Raw genomic sequence first — 16,555 nt, forward strand, 5'->3', positions numbered from 1 at the left:
AATAAAACAGAAATGTAGTAATTGTTGTTGTTTTAAGTGGAAATTAGCTAATATTGGCAGTTTATGTAACCCAAGATATTAATTGTTTTAAAAGCAGCAACTAATATTCATGTTACGTCTTATTTTAAACTTCTTTTCTTATATAAACATGTCTGGCGTACAGCCTAGTAAAAATGTAAACATAACTAGATATTAAAGCTATGTGCTCCAAAATTTCTGTAGTATAAGTTATAGTGTGTTCTTAAAAACTAGTGGAATGAACCTTAAATAAATCATAAACCTATATAATGGAAAAATCATAAAAATTAGGTAGAATATCATTAAATTTATAGAAACTAATACGATGTGGGAAAATGAAAATAATGACAACTTAGCACAACAAATAAGTTTTCAAAATCTTACCGGACATTTACTTTTATTTCTTTGATTGATTTAACAGAGCATGATACCAACATAATGACTTAAATCTAAACTGAAACTGAAAAAGGGAAGAAAAAAAATACCAAAACAAATTCTTTCTTGATTAACAGTACCAGTTGCGCCATCTGTTATTGAAATTATAAAAAAGGTCAAGACAACTAGTTTATATTTAATTTTCAATGCTTACATTAATTTGTAGGAAAATTTTTGAGAAAATAAAAATTACATATAACATATTTTTATCAAATATTTTACACAAAATTTTTCAATTTTATAACCGGGGACAAAACCGGGGACGCAAACAGACCGGGGACACGAGGTCCTCGCCGGGGACAATTCCCGGAAATCGGGGACGTCTGGTCACCCTAGTAATAATTAAACTGTTTCTTACAAGGATTTTATAGCAATTAACGATAAATATCGTGACTCTTATAACGGAATTTGATCCTAGTAGTTCTGCTCTAGTGATTTGTCACATCCATCCACTACTACTGTTGGCTGGGTCATTAGTAAAGTAGATGGATTGGAAGCAGTGACACGATATGACCTGTCCACCCATGTGAGAGTACAAAACGATACCGGAGCTATGTTGTCATACGTAGAGGTATAGCTTGGTTAAGCTTAACTATTAGTAATTATGTAAGGAGAATCAGAAATTGAAATTTCTTTTATCCAAGTAATACCGCCACCGATCTGAAAAATACAGGAATTATGTAAAACGTGAATTTAAGAGTTTATATATTAAAAAGAAAAGAAAAATTATGGTAATATATTTATTGAAAAAGTTTTCGAATTCCCTCACTGGACCTCGCCTCTTGGAATTATTTCAGTTCAAAGTTTTTCGTTATTGAAATCATTGTGAAAATGGATTTATTTGATGATCATCGTTCATTTAAATGTAAATTTTATGAAAAAATATTGTGCAAATGAAACATTAAATGACTTGTTTTCTAAAAATATCAAGTAATTAGAAGTATATTTGTCAGTTCTTCTGGTATGACACAAATTTTTGTTTTCATTTCACGAGCCTTTGTTTTCCGCTTTATTTGCGCATTAAAAGCGCAAACCTGCATTGATAGTTTCTAAAATACAGAATTTTATACCTTTTTATTTATTTATTTTTTAATTTACACTAAAGCTTACACAGATTGCTCCAAAATCTCTAGCAAGACTTGAATCGTGTGTTATTTGTACAATAATACAGGGTTATTCATAATTCCCTCCGGGGTTTCGAAGCGTTATAGTAAAAAGAAGACGAATATGAAAAAAAGAAATATATGAAATTATTCCGTAACTGTTCGAGTTTTACTTACATACATTACAGGTGTTCTATGTGTGATCCTTTGGTCACACGGCATACACGAATGCGATAGTCCAGTTCGCGAATTGCCAAACCATACCATGGATTATAAACTTGGCGATTGCAGGTGGAATTGGCGATGGATTACGCGTAAATGTGGTGGAAGAACGAAATTACATTAACCTAAACAGTGTAATTCGATATTCTTTTTCTCCTCCTCGACAACCATGATGAATAAAAATAACTCATTAATTCTTTTTAGTAGAGAATTAAAAAAGAAAATAACCTTTTTATTGTTAGGATCACTTTACAAATGCACTGTATTTATATTTTATTAAACGCAATAATGTATATTTTATAAAAACGATCTAGTTCCTGCCCGGAGGGAATTATGAATAACCGTGTATGTAACTAAAGAAGGGGGGGGGGGAAAGACTACGGGACAGCTAGCGGTAGATCATAGTTATTATTATTGAGCAATTGGGGCATTTTGAGCAACGTCTAATCATTTCTGGGATGTTTTTTTTTAAAATTATTTTTATTTTAAAAAAAAAATCAGAATTGACCGCCTAGACTAGATCATTGATTTACCGGTTGAAGCCTTGTTTTCTGGTTTTTATTTCCCCCCCCTTAAGTTTAATGTTTAAGTAAACAAGTACACAAACTACTGAAGCCTTGAAGAAAAATTGTGCGCTGTATTAACAGAATTTTTTTTTTTAATAAACGAAAATAGTGATTGAAATTTTCAGTAAAGTGTGCGTACGAGCCATCAAAATCGCGGAAATATTTTTATCTTGATTATTAGATTATAATGGAGATTTTATTTAACAACGTTCTCTTTAATTTCTCGCTAAAGTAAAATATTTACCAGCCATTTTAAGTGAAAGGGAAAAAAAAATTATGCATGGTTTTATCTAAACTGCTGTTTGTAGAAAATGCAACACCATGAAAGAATCATCAGAATCAAATGAAATTCAATGCAGAAACGACTTGTACTGATACAAATAAATGATGAAATTTTCAAAACAAAAGAAACAAATTAAGCGTCCGAAATCAGTTTTTGGTGCAGCCACCACGCGCTTCAATAAGTGCTGCTATACGACGTGGCATGGAGTCAAACAGATGTTGAATATCTGCTTGAGGAAGAGAATTCCATATCGCTTGTAGGCGCAACCAAAGTTCGTCTTTGGAAACTGCAGGACGCGGATCACGAGTGAGACGCCGACCAACCATATCCCACACGTGCTCAATAGGCGACATATCCGGCGAATAAGCAGGCCAAGGAAGAAGTTGCATGCGTTGTGCTGAACAGAAGTCTCTAACAGTCCGCGCAACATGTGGGCGTGCATTATCCTGCTGAAAGATAGCTCCAGGGATGCCTTGAAGGAAAGGAACGACTTCGGGCTGTAGCACTTCACGGACGTATCTGTTGCTATTGAGATTACCCTCAATTCGTATCAAATTGGATCGTCCATGATAAGAAATCGCACCCCAGACCATAACTCCGGGTGTTCGACCACTATGTCGTTCAATAATACACTCAGGAAGGCAGCGTTGACCGGCATAACGTCTAACACGAACACGGCCATCATGGGTCCACAAATTGAAGCGTGATTCAACTGAAAAGACAACTTGGTGCCAATCAGCTCGCCAGTCTCTGTGCTCAAGAGCCCACTGCCGACGCAGCCGTCGATGATCCGCCGTGAGGGGAATCCTGTATAATGGCACCCTTGCACGCAATCCACGGCGCAGCAGACGACGACGAATTGACGAAGCCGACAATTGTACACCTGTAGCAGTAGACCAATGTGCTGCCAGCTGCCTGGAGGAAGCTGTGCGATCATTCACCGCCATGCGGAGCAGGTGTCGATCATCGCGCTCAGACGTCACCTTCTGTCGTCCAGTGCCTGTTTTTCGAGTTGTTCGGTGCTCGTCGGTCCACTGCTTCCAAACTCGCATCACTGTGGAACTGTTCCGCTGCATACGAGCTGCTATTGCGCGATAGGAAAATCCTCCTTCTCGAAGGCCGATTATCCTCCCTCGTTCAAACTCCGTAAGTTGCTTGAATTTCTTATTCTTCCGTCGTGGAGGCATACTCAGGTCTCACTAAACGTTTGCCACTAACAAATAATCATAGACTATTTTCAACGTCCCGCTACAGCACTTTATTTATACGCTTTCAGCATCAATTCAGAGGGCGCTGCGCGCGCCACGCACGCGCGATGGCTCTGAAACTTTATTAATTTGCATAATATCCTATAATTGACATTTGCTGCGAATTTCATTTGATTCTGATGATTCCTTCATGGTGTTGCATTTTCTACAAACAGCAGTTTATGTAGAAAAAAAAAGTACACCTGTTAAATTTTTTTTAATTGGTTCTGGTAAACACGGTTGGTCCAGGTTGCACGAGGTAAAGAACAGCTAGATTTTCTTTTAATTGGTTTTATCAAAAAAAGCTTATTTGTCAAAAATTTTTGCTTTTTCTCGTAAGAATGTTTTGAGAATAACCTTTATAAATTATTTTCTAAAAAGCAAAATGTTAGCGATCATAAAGGTGTGTTTGAAATAGCTAGTATACTGCACGCCGGTCCCTAAACAGTTTATAATTTTATCAGAAATATAGGCAGAAATGGAATGTGAAGAAGACGAATGATGCAATGTCATGAATTAAATCATTGAGTGTTATAGTTAATGGCCTGATAAAAACACATTGTCTAAACTTTAAAAATTATTACTGGCTTAATTCGTACTGCATACATTATTCTTATTATTTTGTTTGTTCACGAACTAAACTCCTCTACTTTGACTCAAAGTGAAATATTGTAGCTCGAGGATATGGAGATCATGTCTCAGAAGTTGTGAATATATTAGTTTTAGAAATTGATCTTTATTTTACCTAGTTTCAAAAGTCTTTTAATTTATTTCTACCGTTTAGTTTGCTCTTTATATTTGCATGCTTGTAAGAGTTTAAACTCGCTTGTCGCAGCAAACAATCTTTTGCTACATGGTAGATAAAAGTGTTTACTATCATTGCTACAAATTAAGCCCATTATCAATATTAATGAAATTATGTTTGAAACGTAGTAGTTCTCTTTTATTATTTTTTATTATGCATAGTGTTTCGTGCGGCGTTACTACTCTACGTAAAATGAAAGTCTGTATGTTTGTATAGTGTATGTTGTCTGTACTAGTAACTCAAAAACGAGAGCACTGATTTGCATGGCGTTTTTTATCCCTTGTTATTTGCAAATAGTCATAGGGTATTTTTTTTTAAAACAATCGACTTTTTTTTAGCACAATATCAAAGAATCGAAAACCTATTGTTTAAATTCTTAAACTTCTTATAATTTTTTTGGAAGACTTTGCCGATTTTCGAGTTCTTTTCCAACACAATTTGCTATAGTTTTTTTAGATTATTTTATAATTCTTCATTCCTCTATGCTAAATTGTCCATATGCAATGCTAATGAAGCTTGTTTTTTATTATTTCAGTACACGTTGTTTTAGGAGAACATTTTTATAAAATGTTTATTTTTTAATAGTATAAAAGAATCTAACGAATTGAATGAAAAACTGAAGTAACTTTGAACTGAAATATTAACAGCCATCTTTTCTAGGAGTTAAATACTCAATATCATTCGTTTTTCTAAGACTCTATTAAGTTAAATTAATTAAAACTTATTTACTTTCGTTTTTAAATGTATTATTTGTTAATATCCATATTCAGTATCATTATTCATATTTACCACTTAACATTAATTTATGATGAAAATTTTATAATTTATTATCAAAAACACCTACAAGTTTCACAAGGCAATCAAACAAATATTGATGTTAAATAAATAATTCCAAAATGCTGAAGCGGTAAAATTTAACTCAGTTAATAAACTTTATTGGCTTCAAAAATATGCAGATGGAAAGGATAGTTAACATGTTTCAAACTCTCAAAAACAGGCGCCCATTCTCAAGACTTGGTAGACCTGAATACAAGGAAACAAAAAGTGATTTGAACTATAAAATATACAGTTACCTACGAAAAATAAAAAATAAAAGTGAGAAATCCGGAGTAGCCGAGAGTGAAACAAATATAAAGATGAAAAAACATAACAAGTGAAACCAATGTGTCCGAGAAGGGCAAATCAGGGGTAAAATGCATTTCCACTCTGTATGGAGAGGTGGTGAGGAACAGATGTCGTTAACAACAAAATTAACATTCATATGAATGAAATAAGATTGTAGAGCATCTAGATGAGCTGATGTGATTGGAGGGTGGAGGGAATAATTTTGGCATTGTCGAAATTGAATTTTCGCTCAAGATTCCAACAGTATGCAGCAATTGATAATTTATCGTATAGATAACAGACACATCTATCGTATTCCTTAAGTCTGATTTTTAAAATACAATGGTTTGTCCAATGTAGCCAATGTCGCATTGACAATGTATGTGGTAAATTCCCAGCGATTTACTAAATTCTAACCTTTATTTATTATTATTATTTTTTTTTTTTTTGGCGACTTTCATTTCCAATCACCTTAGTTTCTTCTAATTAATGTCTGGTAGGGGCCTATTTTTGAGCGCTTTAATTTCTGTCAACGTATTTTTGAAGTTAAAGAAGTTTTTTAATCAAGTAATTATTGTGTTGGGCACCTCGTCCTTCTCAAAAGGGATACGTCGGATTAAGGTAGCGTTTTTATTTTTTTCTTCGATTTATTTTAAATTTTTTTTGTCTTCACTTTGGTGAAGGATTCTTAAATATATTGATGACGGAACACATGTATGAATCAATTTTTTTTTATCCAATTAGCGCATCTTTTAATCACTAGAACCGTCTCATTGTTTTTTTCCTTATTTCTTAAAGAAATACCTAGTGTAATTGCCAATTTTTTTATTCAATCATATAATTAGCTTTTTCTGTGATTTTTTTTTAACCTTCAAGACAATGAAGTAAACTATCCGTGTTGCAATTTTTTACCTTCCTAAGAATGTGTCTCTACAAGTTAAAATTCCGGTCTCGATTTTTTTCCTCATCCATCGATTCTTTTTATCTTGCAAAATATTCGATCCACTATTTTCCTGTCTGTGTATTTTTTTTTCTTTCTTCTGAAAAATACTTTTCTACCGAAAGGAATTTCACGCTATACTGATAGTTGCGTTTCTGAAAAATCGAAACGTTTTTGAATGAAATTGCTAGCCTGAGAGACGAAAATTCTCGTGTCCAGGAGAAAATTTTCTCAACAATTTCAAAATTTATTTTCGTTCTCGAATTCTTGGGATTTCTGAACATCTGTTGTAAAGAAGCAAGGATGAGGGTTAACATTTTTTCTTTATGGATGATTCTAAAAATAAGTTGTTGGGCTAAATAGTGTAAATAGTTAACTTTTCCATATAAAATGTATAAACGATTTTGAAACATTTTGTATTTTGTAATGCAGTTGTACTTATTTTTGATTCTTGTTTTTTACATAATAAATATATTTTATTTATGCAGCATCGTTTTATGTATTGCACCTATTTTTTTCTTCCATTTTTTCTTATATAATATATATATATTTCTTTTATTATATGTAGTTTTATTTAAGTTAACTTTTTTTTTCTTCCTATATTTTTATTTGATACATGTATTTCTTATATTATTATTGTCCCCAGCTTTCAAAATATATAATAGATATTTTTCTTACATAATATTTTTTATCTAATATAATGAATATACATGTAATAAATTTGCATGCAATGAATAATGCAGTGCTTTTTTTTGTTGTTGCAGCACACTTATAACGATTTCGAAATTTGACGGCACGCAATGAAAAAAATTAGATTAAAAGTTGTTTACTTACCTATTTTGCACTGTGTTAAATAGTTTGTGATAATAATTTTTAATGTGAAATAAAATAATCTGTACTACAAAAGCACGTTTATTAAGGGAATAATTATTTCTTTTGACTAATTTTTTATTAGTTAATTTTTTTTTGCCAGTTATTGATTGTTAGCTCTATTATTTTTTTTTTTTACTTTAACTGTTATTTTTTTGTGATTTCTTTTTAACTAGTTTTTTTGCTTATTATTAATTATTAGCTTATTTTTTTGTAAGTTTTCTTTTGTTGATTTGTTTTTTATATTTTACAACTTTATTGTCCTTTGTTAATTTGTTTATTAATTTCATAGCTTACTTTAATGATCAGCTTTTATTTCCGTTTGAAAGTTAATATTTAGCTTGCTCAATATTACCTTAATCAATAATTTTAATATTAGCTTAATCAATAATTTTAATAGTCATTAAATTTCCTACTTATTTCAACCTTTTTTAAAATTGTGTGTAACAAACAATTTAAGCACTTCCATCTTATTTTAACTTATTTTAAGATTGTCAGAGATAAGACAATCGCCGACAAAGATGTTCACACGGTTAAAGCGTGGAAAAATTATAAAAAGTATATTTCTTTAATTTAAACTTTACTCACAATAAAAAATAGCATTATAATTTTTATTGTATCATTTCTAATATTTGGCGGCACATTTTAAGAATTTGGCGGCACACAAAAGTGCCGCGGCACATTGGTTGAGAATCAGTTTTCTTATTTAATAAATATAATTCTTATTTCATGGTTTCATTTGATGCATTTAATGTAACTTTTCTTCCCTCTCCTTTTTTTTAGAAATGGCAAAAATATAATTTGCCCTACTTAGAAACGTGATTTTTCAAAATCTGTTTTAATGTGTATAAATTTTGAAAGAAAGTTATTCTGTATATATCCACATGCTCATACTTTTTATCATTTTTTTGTTATCGATTTAGTTATATTCCATATTTATATTCATTTATATATAATCATAGAAAACGTTTCTCTACAAATTTCGGCAATCTTAATTTTTTCAACTTCCTGAGAGTACTTTTTACCTACTGTCTATTTTGTTGTCTTGAATTTGATCACACGCGGTGGCGATAAATAACATTTTAACTTTTAACTGGTTTAAACTATAAAAAAAAATCTTTTATAGTTGAAAAGAGCTTTTATTGTTTAAACAGTCGTAATCCTTATCGAAATAATAAATCATTATCGAAAATTTATTTCTTGGGATGCAGTTAGATCTGATATTAAATGTTTTTTTCTAAGCCGATGAAAAAAAATTACCCAAGGTTAAATTAAAACAAGGACTGTGAGGTCTAAGTCGAGAAAAAATTTTGTCATTTAAAAATCATGAGAACAAAAGGAACTAAAATACTCGAATGGATATTGCGATAATTATTTTGATTGTAACTTATCGCAAAACTAATTTCAGTAAGTTTATGAATTATTTATTCTATGGACTGATTGGTTTTATGCGATTCAATGAAAAGTCGAACATTGTACTTTTTGGGCATAAAAACCTTTTGCAATTCCGGTACTACCACTTCTATTGATTGGGTTTTGCTTCTTTCGATTTAGCGTTAAAAAAAATACTTGCCTAGATAAAGATATTGGAGGCATAAATAAGTACGATATAAATATAAAATCGTACTTTTTATACGTAAAACCATTATAACTACTACACTATTTGTTCTCTTGTCTTAAACTTGGTATCATTTGATACAGCGTAAAAAAATGCATAGAAAATAATACCTCATTTGTCTCGATATCAATATCTCCCTTATAAGTTTCTCCCTTCTGTTTACCTAGGTGGTGCAGCTTTTTACCTCTTACAAAGAGGATGGTACTTATCAGTTTTCTAATTCTAGAACTTTCTTCTACCAAATAGAAATTGTTTGCCCTGTCTTTGTTTTGTCTAAATCTGTACTCTATTATCAATAGCTTTATTACATATTGTCTGAATTAGAAATTATATTTTTATGTATCAGTGTACATTGTTTGCCTCTAATCGTTATATTATATTTAGCTTCTTTCGTATATACATGCAAAAAATGTTTTTTTTTTAAAAAAACTATGTAGTTTGCTAAGGAAGGTCTTAACTGTGACGTTTATCTGCAGAACTATTACTTAGTATTTGCAATATCCCCCCTCCCGAAGTTCGCGTAGTTAATATTAATGTTAAAATGATAATTATCTATCTTTAACGCTCAATAACACCTGAACTGAAAAGTATGTAGTTTGTCTATAGTTAGAACTCCCCTGCCACCAAGTCTGAGACTGACTGCTCCTATTGGAGCAAGAATAGCGCATTTCAAAGAGGTAGCTTCTCTTCATTCTAGACAGAGCTAACACAATAGATCAAAGAAAAATATTCCCTTTTTCTCGCTGACCAGACCAAGCCAAAATCTTTCTAAACAATGACCCTACACCCCTACTTTATTTAAATGGTTATACCTCGTTAACATAGTCACCGCCACAGGTCCAGACGAATACCTCGGGGAATTCTTGCTTTAGACAAACTATAGCTAAGATGTTATAATGTTTTGGATATCTTCTCAACAGGTATGTATTTTTTTTAATATATCGTGAACTTTTTACGATATTAACACGTTAAAGAAAGTTTAACCACATGAAATTATTTTTATATATTAATAAAAAAAATGTAAATAAGCTTTCAAAATATGTTTGTTATCGGAAATTAAGCTCAGTTAGGTATATCCAACAAAATGTTTTCGATTTCAACTGTTTTTCATCAGGTGGTGTTCAGTTGTGTATCTACGTTGAAAACTTCATTTATTACCTAAATCTTTTCTTTGTGATGTGATTAAAATATTTATTTTTTCTTTTCTCATTTTAGTTAAACACTGAGTGGGCTCAGGTTGAATCTATAGAGCTACTCAATGACGGTTCTGGACTTGGGTTTGGTATTATCGGTGGCCGCAGTACCGGAGTGGTGGTTAAAACCATATTGCCTGGAGGTGTTGCGGACAGGGTATGTATTCGATTCTTTCGTATCCTCCCCTTAATTATTTTCAGAATTTTTATTTTATTTGCTGCCAGTTCTATTATAACCCGAATACAGACATTTTGATTTGCTTTTTCTGGATTTTTATTGTTGATTATTTTGTATTTTTTCAATTTGTTTTCTAATCAGCCTAGGTATAGTAATAGTCATCAAAGCAATGGCAACTTAAACATAAATAAAGCGCTGTCAACGAGATGATTAAAAAAACAGACTACATTTTTGAAACTGTTTTAGAGTTGACCGATTCAGGTCTTGCAGCGGTTTTCAAAAGGTGTTCCTTGGAACTCTAGGTTTTCGCGAAAGAGTAAAGGGTTCCGCTGTTTGAAACTTTCTTTTTAAATCAGTAATGATTTCTGGAACCTGTTATTATATTTATATCCCACTAATTATCCATAATTTATTTAATATTTTCGTTATTTTTATATTTTTTTTAAAAGTAAAATGCCGATAAAAAAACAGCAAAATTTGGAGAAAAAAAAAACAAAAAAAAAAAAAAACAATAGATTGAATACATTATGAAAAGAATATTAATTTATAAAAAATTACATCTGTTTTTCGCATAAAACTTTCCAATTCAAAATAAAATAACCAAATTCGAAAATAACCTCTTCACGATTTAATTATAAAGAAATATTTCAAAAAAATATTTTATAATTACGAATTTCTATTTTACGAATTTCTAAGTCGTAATAAGATAAACAAAACATGAATTATACTGCCAGGGGCTAATAATTTTAGGTATACACACGCGGACCTCCGGTTTTAAAATAGTTCTAAATATTTCACAAGTTGAATTGCACCTAAAGTAGGAACAAGCATGCATGTTATATTATGTTCAATTAAAATACAATAATTAATAAATCAAATAATTATATAGAATTATTATTATAATTTTTTTTTTTAAAATTTGAAATTTTATCAAAGTGCAATTCAAAGCTGCATTTAATCGCAGTTTCAAAACTATTTTAATTATGCAAATCACACAAAACAAGTAATTATTGATAAGAATCTAACATTAATTATAAAAGAATTATCTAATCCTTGGTTGTAAAATTTTCAAAATTATGAGAAAAGAACACAAAATATTAAATGTATGTATGTACAGCATAAAACAATTAATTAAAATAGACATACAATATTACTAAATGGATATACAATTAAATGCTGGTAATACAATGCGGTTTTACTTGACTTCTACCCTGTCATAAATTTCGCCATACATATGAAGGTACACATACACGGACTTGCATGTTCTTGACTCTATTACATTTAAATATTAAGTAAATATAAATTTAAAAGCTTCATACAAACCACAAAGCTACTAAGTCAAAAGAACGAACAGAGTAACTAAATTATATAATATTTAAAATTACTTAGGTTTTCGAGCGATTTTGCGTCATTTTTCGAAAATCACTTCCCTTATGTGCAATTCTACCCAAATAACTTACATGTTCTGCATTCCAGAAAGCTTAAAGGTTCATGAATGTTTCAGTGAGGGTAAAACTATAAATTTTCTTACGGCGTGTTTTCAGAAGCTAAGAAGCGATGCCCCCCCCCCCACATATGGTTTGAGGTAATAAAGGCAAGGTGCGTAGAGTTTTTAAAAAGTGCTTAAAGGTGCTTATTTTTGATTTTTGTTTTTTATGTTAATGTTGCTTTTTTTATTCGGGGTTGTGAAAAGTGCTTAATTTTCTATCTTATTAAAGATATTTTTTTTTCTTTGTCTTGTCAATTGTTTTTCGAAATTACAAAAAAATGCAAATTTTTCTGCAATATTTATCTGAAACTATTTATTTTATCATGATTAAGTAAATTTTATATTTATAAATTAAGACCTTTAAATGATAGAAATTTTTTTTTATTTCTGCATAGATCCTAATTATGATTTTTTTTTTGTTTTTTTGGAAAATGATTAAAAATGTTTTTTGAGTGCTTCAAAAGTACTTAAAAGGTGCTTATTTTTTGTTGAAAAATCTAGCTGTGCACCCTGGAAGAGGCTAAATATGATTCTCTGTTAACCATTCTTAACGTTTATAAAGTTTCTCTCTCTCTTAACTTTTGCATAAATTAAAAATGAATTTGGAACTAGACTAGAATCCTTACCTGTGAATTCATACCTAACTGTGATAAAACCTAAGTTCGAATTTTATTTAATTAACCACGGAAAAAACTCCATTCTTCATGTTAGATATTTTCTAAATAAGTAGTGGTCTTTCAACATATTATTCAGAGCTTCTAGTAAACTTAAGTACATCTAGTACAGATCTAGTACATATTCAGAGCATCTAATGAACTTAATTTATAATGTTGGAGCAGTGGTATGCACAACATTGGAGATGTCCGACGCAAACTTCTCGATAACATACATGATCCTTAACAAAAGTATAGTTAAATTTAAAAAAAAAAAAGAAAAAAACAAAGCAATAACTTTGCACTGAAAATAAAATAAATATTTACAAAAATATAAATCTATATTTTGAATTCGTTTTTTATATAAATGTTAGTGGATATTATTCCATGGTAAAAAAAGTGCATCAAACAAAATATTTTCAATATTTCAATTTGTTTGAAAGTGATATTTTATTCTTCATAGACTATTTTGCATTATTCAAATATACACCTATTAAAGAAATTAATTTCCACTCATAAAAAAAAGTAGCAGATTTCAAATTTAAAGTTTTAGTATGCTTAGTCGACAATTGGGTATCTCCTTTCAATGGATGCCGATACCTTCGTCTTTCAAGGTCCTCTAAATGAAGCTGGAACTTCTGGGAATTCATAGCCAACAAAATTGGAAACCTTCGGTGTCTGGAACCCATAATTTTGTCAAGGTTTTTTTTTTTCTAAATTTTTTAAACCCTGACTTAAAAATTTGAAAAATGAAAAAATTCCATGCTCAAAATATGGAAATTTGCTTTCGTGTAAATAGCTTCTTAAATAAAAATAGTATTTTAGTTTGGGCTAAGACAAACGCTGTATGGCAGTATTTTTGAACAACAGGAACTATGTGAGGGCTTTCTTTTCTTATAATGTTCTTGAAAACGAACGTTATAACATGCACTTTGAATTAATACTGATAATTTTTACAGTTGAATCTGGATCAAAATGAAAAATTCTCTGCCAGTTTACTTATGAGTAAAAAATAACAAATGTTTTAAAAACGAAACTTTTAAATCTACCATCTTTATTTTTAAACTTGAAAATTCACAGTATAGATGGCAGCACGATGCGTTTACTTAAAATGCTATTTAGAATCAAGTTTTATTTGTCTCTTTCAATTTTCGATAATATCAGATCATTATAGTACTTCATGTTAAGGAAAAAAAAACTGACCGTAGTAATTTAACAATTTTAAAAATGTGTTCTTCTCTCTTCCTCTTTTTTTTTCCAAACTATTTTCCCTATTTTTTCCCTTCTAAATTAATGAATCATAAAATTTTTTTTAGCCTTTAAATAAACTTTTTAAGAAGACTAAATAGTTTGTATATTAATAGTTCGTCGTAAGTGATTAAATGTGCATTTATTTTCTTAAAATTTTAGAAATAAAAAAGGAAATATTATAAATGTTACATAAATCGTTTATCCCCTATAAACAAAATTTCGATTAATATTTCATACTACTAAATGAATGTTACTAAGATTTTTTTCCCCTTCTTTTTTTCAAACTGGCTTATTTTTTTTATATATATATATAAAAAGAAATATAATATGTGGTAAAAAATTTAATGATGTTATGATAAATAATGTAAAATGAACCTACTTGGCTCCGATGTTTTCTAGTTATGTATGCAAAAATAATCAAATTAAATATTTACATAGTTATAGCTAATACCATTACAATAGTTGTTAAAGTAGTTTAAAATAAATTTAGAAGATAATTTCAGATACTGTTAGCATTTAAACGGTTTGTTATAGAATTGTTATGATACTCAAGTTTGTTAAAATAGATTTCTGATTCCTCTATAATGTTTTGTTTTGGATCTTTTCTAATTACAGTACATTAAAATAATCAGCAGTTTTTGGGTTATTTAAGTTGGGGCTAATGAATGCAGTTAGAAATATTACAAAAGATTTTCTAATCTTAGAATTATTATTTTTATTTTATTTTTTTATTGTAGATTGAATATTATAGTCGAAATAGAGTTTTTCTTTTTAAATAAGTTTGTACAAAAGAAATAGAGGGAGGATTTTTATTTGGGTGCTGCTATCCTGAAAACTATCTAACTGCAATCCTAAAAAAAATTTTAAATTTAAAACTCCAACCTAATGATGAAGAAAAAGCTATAGACATCAGTTTGATGAAAGTAAAACATAAAAATAAATTAATAAATAAAGATGCAATAAAGTTTTTCTATGTATTTACATTTAATAGTTTTAAGTTCCTCTGAATTATTAGAATCTACACACCATATGCTTGCGGAAATCAACATCAGGGATTAAATACGTTGATTTTTACAAATTATATTATTTTAGTCGTTGAATTTTAAGGTGTGGTTTTTTTTACTCTTGTTAGCGGATAAAAACAATTTTTGAAAGAATGAAAGGCCATCATTGTATAACCATTATATTCTTTAATTTAAGATTTAATATTCAGTCAAGAGAATTAATATTACATCATTTTTGTGTTACGGAAAGCTATGTAGTTGAAAATTTCTTCAACAGATGGCTGTACTTCTCATTGTATGTTAAAAATATTTTCAACGTGAAAGTGGAATGCTACTGCGTTTCTGGAAAATTTTTTATATTTATTATTATTTTTCAAAGTTTGTTTAACACAACAAAATGAAACGTTATTTCTTACAGTAAGTTTGAAATTTAGGGGCTTAGATTTGTTTCATTTTGATGTTAAAAAAAAATTTTTTTTCTTCAATTTTCAGTGTTACCCTAATTATCCCTAAATTCAGTAACCTATTTGATTTATATGTGTCATTAGCATTTTTCACAGCTGATAAATTTTAAGTACTTAAAGCAAGTCTTATTAAATTGACTGTTAGAAAATCGATGTTAACTAGATCAATGCCAATATATACCAGCATTTTAGAACTAAAAATAAAATATTCGATGTCTTGTAGTAATCTCTACAAATTAACCATGTTGTGATTATTCAAAAGTGAGAATTTTTAACTTTTTGTTATGTGTACTTAAGTCAAATTTAATTTTCTTAGCAGAATTTGTGAGAAATAATTGACATTTCAAAGATCAATGTTTATACAGAAAAATCAAAATTATTTCTTAAATAGTGAATTATTTGTTTTAAACGTGCCATGTAATTTTTAAAGGCAAATAATAATTTAAAAATCCTGAATTCTCAGATATTTACCTTATATTTTATTTAAGTATTTTTTTTTTTTTTAAAAGGGCAGTCAAGTCAGATTGCTTTGAATTTTAGTGACTTTAAAAATTATGTTAAAAATAATTAGGTTTTACCTGCCAAAAATGAAATTAATTTCATTAGCGTGATATTGTTTGTATGTTTTTGAAATAATTAACATCTGCGTTAGTATGTGTCTTCAATCATATATTTGATGAAATATTAAAATCAATTGAATAATAATTATGAAATGCCGTTGGAAATTCATAATAATTTAACCCAATCAACTCAGTACCCTGTCAGAATAGCATTCTTTTCCCCTACTATTACAAGGAATGTGGAAAAAAGGGATATTTGTTTTCACTGCTTAGTAACCTTTCAAGCAGTGAAACACTTTTACAGTTCAGCTAACACAAATATTTTATTTCCTTTTTCCGCCTTCTATCAATTCCTGCAGTGGAACTTATTTACTTTTTTTTGCAGTAAAACAATTTTTCAGATTGGGCAGGCACTCCTACCCTATGTATTAATGTTGTGCAGTAATCTAGTTAATTACATAATTGCTATTTTTTTCGTTCTCTATTTCTATTTATAAGATTTTGATTTTCTATGATATATATATATATATATATATATAAAATATTTTGATT

At 29.6% G+C, this 16,555-nt stretch overlaps 1 protein-coding gene across 8 annotated transcripts in view; it reads left to right on the top strand.

Moving 5' to 3' along the window:
* The window catches only part of LOC107448785 (multiple PDZ domain protein), a 684,699-nt gene that overhangs the window by 180,307 nt on the left and 487,837 nt on the right, over positions 1-16,555 (top strand). For all 8 annotated transcript variants that reach the window (XM_071183400.2, XM_071183406.2, XM_071183404.2 and 5 more), the window contains one exon: positions 10,427-10,561. In XM_071183400.2, the coding sequence (XP_071039501.2) occupies positions 10,427-10,561 (135 nt within the window). The remainder of the gene's footprint in view (positions 1-10,426; positions 10,562-16,555) is intronic.

This window comes from Parasteatoda tepidariorum, chromosome 7 (genome assembly GCF_982258835.1).
Source record: "Parasteatoda tepidariorum strain Cologne lab strain chromosome 7, Ptep-v5.0, whole genome shotgun sequence".
Lineage (NCBI taxonomy): Eukaryota > Metazoa > Arthropoda > Arachnida > Araneae > Theridiidae > Parasteatoda > Parasteatoda tepidariorum.